This window comes from Equus przewalskii, chromosome 25, assembly GCF_037783145.1.
Source record: "Equus przewalskii isolate Varuska chromosome 25, EquPr2, whole genome shotgun sequence".
In the NCBI taxonomy this organism is placed as follows: domain Eukaryota; kingdom Metazoa; phylum Chordata; class Mammalia; order Perissodactyla; family Equidae; genus Equus; species Equus przewalskii.
In genome coordinates, this window is record NC_091855.1 from 15,890,366 (window position 1) to 15,900,819 (window position 10,454).

Consider the following 10,454-nt stretch of genomic DNA (forward strand, 5'->3'; position numbering starts at 1 on the left):
ATTCCCTGCAGTCTCTTGGGGCTTAAGAGGAAGGGGGCCAGAGAACTGAGAGCTGAAAGCCCACTTTTGCCCTGGGTATACTTGCTAAACCTCAAACAGCTACAGGATGAGAGTCAGGCTTGAAACCAGGTAGAGAGCTGCTCCTGGGAGTTAGAGAAACCATCACACAAGGCTATAGTGACAAAAAGACAGATCAAGGGTCTTAAATATCCAACATGGATCCCCCCGAGGATAGTTCCTAAATTCTGAAACTGCATAAGGCAAGAGTATACAGCAAGGTTGGAAATCTCTGAAAAGTGAAGCTGAATTTCCTGGAGTCTCAGCAGAAAGCCACCTAGGGTCAGGCCCCAGGGATCAGGAAGAAGCAGAGATGCCTAACCAGACCTGGCTCACTCCTGGAGAGGATTAAGAGGTCAGCCCCCTATTCTATCTGCCTAGCAGATAAAAGGATAAAGCCTTTCTGGAGGAAAACAATACCATCTGGAACCTCTATAGTTGTTTACAAACAACATCCAATATTTAATAAGAAAATTTACAAGGCATGTTCAAAGTCAGAACCATATAACCAAAAAACCAAGAGAAAAATAATTAGACAATAAAAGCAGATCTATAGTTGATCTTTACGTTGGAGACACGACTTTAAAGTAACTATAACTCATATAAATTCAAAACATTAATGGAAAAAATAAATAAAAATATGACTTTATGGGAGATCTCTCCAGAGTACTAGAATATATAGTTAAGAATTAAACATACATCTCAAGACTAAAAAATATTGTAACAAATCACAAAATCAAAGGATGACTTTAATAAGAGATTGGACACAGCAAACGACAGGTTTAGTGACTAGAAGTTAGGACAATAGAAAATGTACAATTTTAAAAACAGGAGAAAAAAAGCATAATAGAAATGTTGGACATAAAGAGTCTAACGTACATCTGGATTGGAGTCCTATAAAGGAAGCAGACAGAAAACTGGGCAAAAGCAACATTTCACAAGATATCAACAATTTTTTGTTTTATGTTTTCTGTGGTTTCATTAAAATCTTCACAGAAATCAGAAGACAATTTGAAACTCCATTTTCAACTCAGAGTACGTAAGAACTAATGTGAACATTTTTTGTTGCCATGATTCAATTTATCACTTGACTACTTAGAAAGCATGGTCTTTGGTAAGATTTAACACAAGCAGCTCTATATTGTAGGAGGTCAACGCATCTGGTACCAAAATTTCCTCTTCTGTTTGCCCACAGGATTTAGTACTAACCTCTGAATCAGAAAAATCTAACTTTACTCAGTTTCATAGACCAATTAAGGGAATAGTATGATAATGCATGTTCTCATTAGCATGCTGTGCACAAGGCAACTCAGCAGCTCTATTTTCGACTGAGTATTGGCGTCTTTTGGGGGAGATCAGTAAACTTTTGATTGATTTACAAGCACTTGCCTGTTTCATCCTGGACCTGTGAGATTTGGTCTTCCTTCATGTATTTTCACATCCCTGTCTCCACCATGCCCAATCTCAAGTTCTTTTCTGCATATTTTGCAGTATGCTCTGTTTGGGTTACTTAACTCCCTAATCCAGTTGTACGTGTCTTTCCATCTGTCATTAAAATAACACAGTCATGGGGCCAGCCCAGTGGTGCAGCAGCTAAGTGTGCACGTTCTGCTTCGGTGGCCCGGGGTTCGCTGGTTCGGATCCCGGGTGCGGACCTATGCACCGCTTGTCAAGCCGTGCTGTGGTAGGCGTCCCACATATAAAGCAGAGGAAGATGGGCATGGATGTTAGCTCAGGGCCAGTCTTCCTCAGCAAAAAGAGGAGGATTGGGAGCAGTTAGCTCAGGGCTAATCTTGCTCAAAAAAAAAAAAATAATAACACAGTCACTTAGCTTTCTTTTTCAGTGATGTCTGGATCATACTGGCATTAGTATTGTAATTGTTTTCACTTTCATTATCCGAATCTTAGAAAACATGGTCATGATATTTACAATGTTAAAAATTAAACTAGCACAATTTTCCTTACAAAGCACAACAGACAAGCAAATAAAAATGGAAAGACTGTTAATGCCCGGGATTACAATGCGCTTAATTGCACACTTAATTGCAGTGATCCAACAATGGATGATCTATTATTGTGGATCCACGGTCGTTAGCATTAGGAACAGCAGAAAAAGAGCAACAGCCACTAAGGAAGGCGGATAAACTATGTCACATCTATTTCACACTAGAATTGAAAGCTGCTGGTTTCAGCTTATTCTTTTTAGCCCACCTCCTGAGTTCTGTACTTTCCTTTCCATGACTGAAAAGCAGGAATTTTTGTGTCTGGGGATACCAGACTTCCAGTCCTAAAATCAGGACAGTTCCAGGCAGACTAAGACGTCTGGTCACTCTGAATCAATACCGTCTTTTTCCACTCTTCTCAAAAGTTCTCAACTGAATTTATCCTCTCTTGGTCCTTTTCAACAGTATTTGTCCTCTCAATCCCAGTCTTGACTCTCCTTGACCTCAGCAATCTTGCCCTATTGACACCCTTACTCTCACCTTTCAACCCTGGTAAACCCCTGTCAACTCAACAGAAATGCTCTCAATTCCTTTCAAATTTAGTCCACCTCATCCTCTCTACCTTGTTTGAACTCAACCTTATCCAAGTACTGACTCTTGACCTCACCTGAGTTTGACTTCTCAACATCAACCAACCTTGACCTCTCAATCTCAGTAAGTCTTGTCCTCTGATCCTTCTCACCTCAACTTTGTCCTCTCAGCCTCCTTCCATAGACCTTGACCAACCTCATCCTCTCAACTTCGTTCTCTTGACTTCAACTGACTTTGCCCTCTCAACTTCAATGAACATTACTCTCTCAACTTTAGTTAACTCTGTTCTCTTTACTTTGACTCCATCTTGTAGGCCTCTCCCGTTATCACAATCTTCCTCAATCTTTCTCCTTAACTGAGTGGTCAGCACCACCATTTATCTAGTTCTCAAAACCAAAACTTCAAGCCATCCAAGATTTATTCATATTTTTATATTATAATCATCACATTAGTCATCAAATATTATCAGTTTGCTGCTAAAGTTTTCCTGGAACCCATTCATTTCTCTCTATCTTCATTGAAAATGTTTTATTTCAGGTTCCAACATTGTTCATCTATACTACTGCCAAAGCATCCTAACAGGTCTCTTCATCTCCAATTGAAGCAATCTCTTCCATCCTGTTGCTCCTCCAATCCCCATCTATCCTGTACTCCGTTGCCAGAGATATTTCCAAAATGAAAATCCGACCATATGCCTAATACTCCCTCTATGTTACAGAATATTAATCATTTCCACCATTTAGCTAACTCTTACTCTTTCTTACTCACCTTAATTCAAAACTTGATACCTCAAACAAACCTTCTCCGATACCCCTTTCCCAAGTCTAAACTGTATGCCTCTGTCTTGGAAGTTCTAGAAATGTTTTATGCAAAATTCTAATACATCATTTTACTGGGCACCATTATATTATATGTTTGAGAACATTTTTATATTAGATGTCTTCCAGCCTCGATTATGCTATAAGCTTTGTAAGAACCAGTTTCTTTAAACTTTATATGTAGGCTCTAACACATGACAAATATCCAATTATTTTTCAAATATGTACATGTTATCTCACTTTCAAAAGTCAGATTTATAATTTTCACCTTAAAGGGAAAGAGAAAAATTCCTTAATAATTGGAATGCTAACAGAAACTTCTTAACACAGTTGATAACTGCTCTATTCCCTCATGCAACTATATATTCATTTAAAATGTAATATTTACTCTAATGCCTGCCATGGAGATGGAGTTAGTGCTTCTCTTAAACTGTAAAGTAACTGAGAAAATTGAATAGGCCTTTAACAGTCTTTACTTTCCCACCAATATTACTGAGGTCTGCTAATGAAATATATATATATATACATATATATATATATAACGCAAAAAACTTCAAATATCAGATGTATGCCACAAACAAAAATTATACCCTTCTGAATGAATTAACCAGACTTCTTATGTAACACTTGACGAGAATTTGACAGTAATTGTGGGAGAGAGTGGGAATCCTAGCCCTACCCCTAAATAACCACATGATCTTAGGCAAGTTACTTAAACTGTCTGAGCCTCAGTTTCCTCACCTGTAAAATAAAGACAATAACATATACATAAGGAACTAGTACAGTCTAACCCAAAGGCATACCTATAAAAACGACACCTATAAAAAGGTATCAGTATTCATAATAAAAAAGAATTTTCCTTTCTTTTAGTCTTAGTTACTAAAGATACATATCAACATAACTTATAATAAAATTACTGGTATTAATATGAAATAGCTAATTTATAATTGGAGTAATAAAATGGAGTGAAATTTTTGTCCCATGTTCTTTAGTCCCTTCTAAATCCTAAAAACAACTACACCAGAGCATATTTTGTTGGAGAAAACTAACAGTACTGCAAATTTTCTAGCGAATAAGGAGAAAGATTACTAAATTCTTGTTTCATGATTCACTTACAGATCATTAATGTTATTTTAAAGAAGAACCCAAAGATCATCTATCAGTTGTGAACAGCAAGACAAAACTCAGACTGCTTAGTGTACTGAGTATTCACGGCCCCTCAGCCAGCACACACGTATACACAGACACATGTCAAACTCCAGTTACAGTTCTTACTTTAATCTTCACAGCATCATAACGGATTTGTGAAAACTCACGAAGACCAAAGGAACCTCCAACAATCAGCAACTGAAACAAGGAAAGGAAACAATTAAACAAAATAGAAGGGCAGAATTCAGTCTATCTACAGATTACTCATCTAAATGCCACCAGTGACAGATTATACAAAATCCTACAGATCATCCTCCCTGGTGAGTTACCATCCATCCGTTAGAGTAGATGTAGTTCATACTGTCACGGGGAAACACTTGAGCACATTATCAAATACCAAAATCAGTACTTTTACTTGACCTTATGGTTTAAATAACATTATCATAAGCATTTCATTAGTTGATCCTTACAAAAGACTTATGATCTAAGAAAAAAACCAAAAAAAAAACATTTAGCAGATGAGGAAATAGAAGCACAGGTAACTAAATGACTTGCCCCTGATTACACTGGGCAAAGCCAGCAATAAAATTCTGGCCTTGTTTGTTCAAGACTGGAATTCTTTCAATTTTACGGTTTTGCAAAATAAGCCAATTGTAGAGCGTTTTTTTCCATCTTCTTACCAAGTGATAAAAAAAATCTCATGAAATATGCCACACTTCTCAACATGCAGTAAACCTTAAAAGATCCTTTAAATTGTCATTGCTGCTTTATCATCTCCTCAAATACTCTAATGGGCTTTCATCCCTCATCCTAAAGCTGCAAAAGTCTAGCAATTTGGAAAAAAATAAAGTTTGCTCCCCACTTTCATTTTTTTCTTTTTTTATTGCAATAACATTGGATTATAACATTATATAACTTTCAGCTGTATCTCGTAATATATTTCGAATTCTGTGTAGCTTACATCATGTTCACTACCCAAAGACTAATAATAATCCATCCCCACACCCGTGCCTAATCACCCCTTTCGCCCGCCCTTCTCCCTCCCCACCTCCCCTCTGGTGACCACTAATCCAATCTCTGGTGCTATGTGTTTGTTTGTCCTTGTTTTTATCTTCTACTTATGAGTGAGATCATATGGTGTTTGACTTTCTCCGACTTATTTCACTTAGCACAATACCCTCAAGGTCCATCCATGTTGTCAGAAATGGCCAGATTTCATCATTTGTTATGGCTGAGTAGTATTCCATTGTGTATATATACCACATCTTCGTTACCTATTTGTCCCTTGATGGGCACCTAGGTTGCTTACAAGTCTTGACTATTGTGGATAATGCTGCAATAAACATAGGGGTGCATGTACCTTTACACATTTGTGTTTTCAAGGTCTTTCAATAAATACCCAGCAGTGGAATAGCTGGATCATATGGTAGATTTATTCTTAATTTTCTGAGGAAATTCCATCCTGTTTTCCATAGTGGCTGCACCAGTTTGCACTCCCACCAGCAGTGTACGGGGGTTCCCTTCACTCCAAATCCTCTCCAACACTTATTGTTTCCCCTACCTTCTTTTTTATATCAACATATTATTACCAATTAAAGAAATATAAAAAGATATAAGACATTGTACAATATAAAATTTTATAATTTTGAAGTTGGCATACTAACAAAACCTTGAGGCTATGCATTTCAAAAACCAATAAATCTGACCTCATAAAAATTTAAAATGTCTATTCTGACAAATAAATGAAATAAAAACAACATGAAATCAAAAGACAACAAATCAGGAAAAACATCTGTTATATATAAGCAGCTAATGCCTGCAATGTCAATATGTAAGAATTCTTTGTGTAAGTAAAATAACTTTTGTCCCTTAATTTCAATGAAAAGACACACCCCTGGGTTTCCTAATTCCTTCTCAGTCTCCTTATATTAATTCTTCCTCACCTTCGCAACCTCAATATGTTGGACCATCGCAAAAGGCTCAGTCTTCAAACCTGTTCTACCTATTTACAACCAACACTGAGTCCCTGGGTGACGTTATCCAGTTCTGTGGATTTAAATAGCCTCTATAACCTAACAACCTTCAAATGTACATTTTCAATGGAAAATAGCCCACTGAACTGAAGACCTGCCTTTCTATTTGACGTCTCCACTTGAAACTCTAACAAGTATACACAAATTAATTTTTTAAAAACCCTTCTTGATTTTTACCCCAACACTCTTTCTGCCTCAACCTGCCCCTAACCAATCTTTCAACGTGCCAGTAAACGTCAACTACTTTTATTCAGTTACTCAAGCCAACTTCTTTGTAGTCATCATTAGTTCCTCTCATTCATATCTCACATCTAATCCATCCCTGAGTTCCGTCACCTCTACTTTCAAAATATTTCTTGAATCTGACAATTTCTGACTATATGCTCTTCTAACACTCTAGGCCAGGCCACCATCATCCCTCTCCTGGACTACTGAAACCACAGTACCCATATGTTACTATAAATAATAAAGAATTTGTCTAGTCTTTGTCCCAGGTTCCTGGGAGGGAGCTACTAACTTGGAATTTCCTGAGTGAGAGGACTATCTTTGTTATTCATGATGAACCCTTGGGACCACACCTGAATTTACACTAACGAGGTGACTCATGGTAGGCCCCTAAATAGTTAGGATAGAGGCTGGCCATGCTGGAACGACCAATCATGTGACTAGACGGTTGGGGCCCTGAGCCATGTGACATCAACCTGACCTCCAGATGTCCAGGGAGGAGAGCAGTGCTATAGACTGAGTTCAGTCACGTAGCCAGTGATTCGATCAACCACACTGAGACAATGAGAACTGAATAAAAAACTCTGGTTGGTTTTATGTCAACCTCAACCTGAATCTTCATGAGGAATGGGATCTTCAGGGAACTCAGTGTGGGATTGGGCTCAAATACATCAACACCAAAACTATCTTCAATGTGCTTTAAAAACATCCACTGTAATTCAGCGACCTTTAAAGGGCTGCTAGGCAGGGGCCGTGTTAAATATTCAATTCACCAGGTTTTATTTAACTCATAACAGCACTCTGGAAAAATTAAGCCAGATCACAAATTAGGAACCTGAAATACAGAGATGCCCGAGACCGTACAGTTAAATTAGGTAAATACATCTAGTCTCAATGATCCAGCATATCGTCAAGCTGTAGCGGGGGAAAAAATGTGAGTTTAGTAATCGTCCAAACGTGGGTGAAAATCTGGTTCTGACATGGCTCTGTGAAGCACACCCTAATAACTACCAGGGAAGGAAAGAGGGGAACTCGAGATTCCACTACCGCGGCGGGGAGAAGACTAGAAGGACTGCCTAAAAGTCCTCAACCTACCGCCAGCCCCTTGCAGCCCAGGCTGCTGGTCCCAGCCGCGGGTATTACAAAGTCCCCGCAGTTTCGCTCCAGCCAGACCAGAGGTCCCACCCCTTCCGGAACCCCGCCTCCACGCTTTTCCTCGCCGCACTCACCAACATGGGGACTCCGTAGCGAAGGGTCTTGTTCTTGCGCAGGGCGCGCATCACCGCGTGTGGAAACATGAGTGAACTCTCCGACCCGCTCGGACAAGCCGCCAAACGCGCCCAGCGCGGCCTCCCCGACCTCAGCGGCTCAAACTCTAGGCCAGGCAAGGACGTCCGAGACTCACCTCCCTTTCTTGACCTCTTCGTGCATGGTTCTCTCCTGATAGGCCTCCGCCAGGCGAAAGCAATCGATCCATCGTAACCTCCGCCCACGTCCGCCCGGAAATTCGAGTATCCGCGGTTTGGTTCCGGCACGCCACCTAGCCGTTGGGACTTACGGACTTAAGTCGTGTTTGTAGTCACCGTCAATTGATATGGAAACCAGTACCTCCCACGTTCGGGGTCTTGACCAGCGTCTTCTTAGAACACTCCTTCTCACATTGCCGCTGGATAAAATCAGCTAAGGACAAAAAAAAGTTACTTTGGAGCTAGTACTCTTGCCTTTATGGCTACTTGTGGGATGGGGAGTTTACCAGCTTAATAAAGATTTTTACGGGCTGGTCCCGTGGCTGAGTGGTTAAGTTCCTGCGCTCTGCTTCAGTGGCCCAAGGTTTCGCTCGTTCAAATCCTGGGCGCGGACATGGCACTGCTGGTCAAGCCATGCTGAGGCGGCATCCCACATGCCACAACTGGAAGTACCCACAACTAAAAATGCACAGCTATGTACTGGGGGCCTTGGGGAGAAAAATGAAAAATAAAATCTTAAAAAAGAAAGATTTTTAGAAATAAGTGGTCACAAAATGTTCAGTTGACTGGTAATCGGCGTACTGTCTTGCTATCACTGAACCTTTAATGCTAATTCTTTTACTGTGAAATAGTAATCTCCAGTCATTTATGAATGTCTATTTTCCACTCATTCAGCAACCATCCAGCACATCTTTTCGCGGGTCATTAGAAGGCTCGAGGAACACAGAGATGAAGAAATATCCCTGCTTTAAAGAAGCTGGCAATCTAACGGGCACACAAATAAACGTGTCTTGAGCACTGTGACAGCTTAGGAAACAGCCCCCACACGTGCCATTTGCCGTGGTGAGTCACGGGAAGCCTCGCCTGTTAGGTACTATTTGAGATGACTTAGTACAGAGTGCAGGTGACATGGAGTAACATTTCCCATGATAGCCCTGAAATCTTTCCATCTGTCCCTGCCCTCTATGGCCACTGAAACGTTCCTGGTTTAATCCCTTATCATCTTATGAAAGTTGTCCCTAGGTAGTCTCCAGAGGAGAAACTCCAGATCTACCTGTAGGCTGCTCCAATAACACCCAAATCTATAGGTACACACCGGGTCAAATACGAAAAACAAACAAAAAATTCTCATTGTGATTCTCAAGTCTATCTTCCACACTGCTGAAAGTTATTTACGAAGCATAAATGAGATTCTCCCTCCTTTTGCCTACAGTAATAACTCCAATTTTCTTAAGCAAAGAATTTAAGGCCCCGTGTAATATGACTTTGGTCTGCCTTTTCTGCCGCTGTTTTTCATTCACACCATACTCCATCCTGGAGGAGATAATTATTTCTTGAGTATTCCATGAACATCCACATCTTCAAAATGCAACGTCACAGACACCAGGTTCTTGAAGCCTCCCTTACTCCACAGGTAATTAAATTATTCCCTCCTCAGCAGTTGTAGTATGCAGAATTTAGAATTGGAGGGATGCGCTTATAAACATGGTTGCTATGGTTTATAAATGGGGTCTCCTTTAAAGTTGTGATTCCTTTGTGCTTTATTTTGGATTGTTTGATTTACGCTTTTTGTTGTCTGTCTGTTTAATTCAACTCTGTGCAGAGCAGGAGCACAGGGTTTATTACAGAATGCATTGTGAAGTATGCAAAATTTGTATATGGCATTGCCTCTTCCTCATTCACTTTCTTTTGATATTTCAGGACTTATACAGCAGCCAGATTACTTAAGTGTATTATTTCTCCTACTTTCCTTCAGATGGGAGATGCCAAGGGCACTGTTATAAAAGCCCACACCTTTTCCTACCTTTTCACCACATAAGACATCACCCTACTGAATTCGACTCCAATAAAGCCCTACACTCAGCTAATAGTTAATAATGGATTAAATCATATATATGTGTGTGTGTGTATATATATATATATTCTAGGTAATGCTATAGCTAATAATCTGTTACCTTTTCAGATAAAGCATATACTCAATTTAAGTGAATATAGGTCTTCAGTCTCTCATTTGTTCAGTCATTCAAATAAGCATTTATGGAGAAACTTGAGGATGGCCCTAGACTAAATAGTAGGAATTACAAGGATGCTGGAAGATTGTAAGGGCACAAAATTTGGAGCAGTGAGGAATTTAAGCACCTATCAAATAATATTATATAGGTGGTAAACTGT

The 10,454-nt window shown here is 39.6% G+C and overlaps 1 protein-coding gene across 2 annotated transcripts in view; it reads right to left on the minus strand.

Annotated features, from left to right (window-relative positions):
- Positions 1 to 9,741, minus strand: part of COX16 (cytochrome c oxidase assembly factor COX16) — a 30,524-nt gene extending 20,783 nt beyond the window's left edge. The window contains exons 1-2 of one of the 2 annotated variants that reach the window (XM_070593477.1): positions 8,222 to 9,741; positions 4,685 to 4,756 (exon numbers count right to left, since the gene is read on the minus strand). In XM_070593477.1, the coding sequence (XP_070449578.1) occupies positions 4,685 to 4,756; positions 8,222 to 8,293 (144 nt within the window). In that variant the 5' untranslated portion in view covers positions 8,294 to 9,741. Of the gene's footprint in view, positions 1 to 4,684; positions 4,757 to 8,045 lie in introns of both variants that reach the window. The other variant, XM_070593478.1, reaches the window with a different exon arrangement.
- Between the last annotated feature and the right edge of the window lie 713 nt (positions 9,742 to 10,454).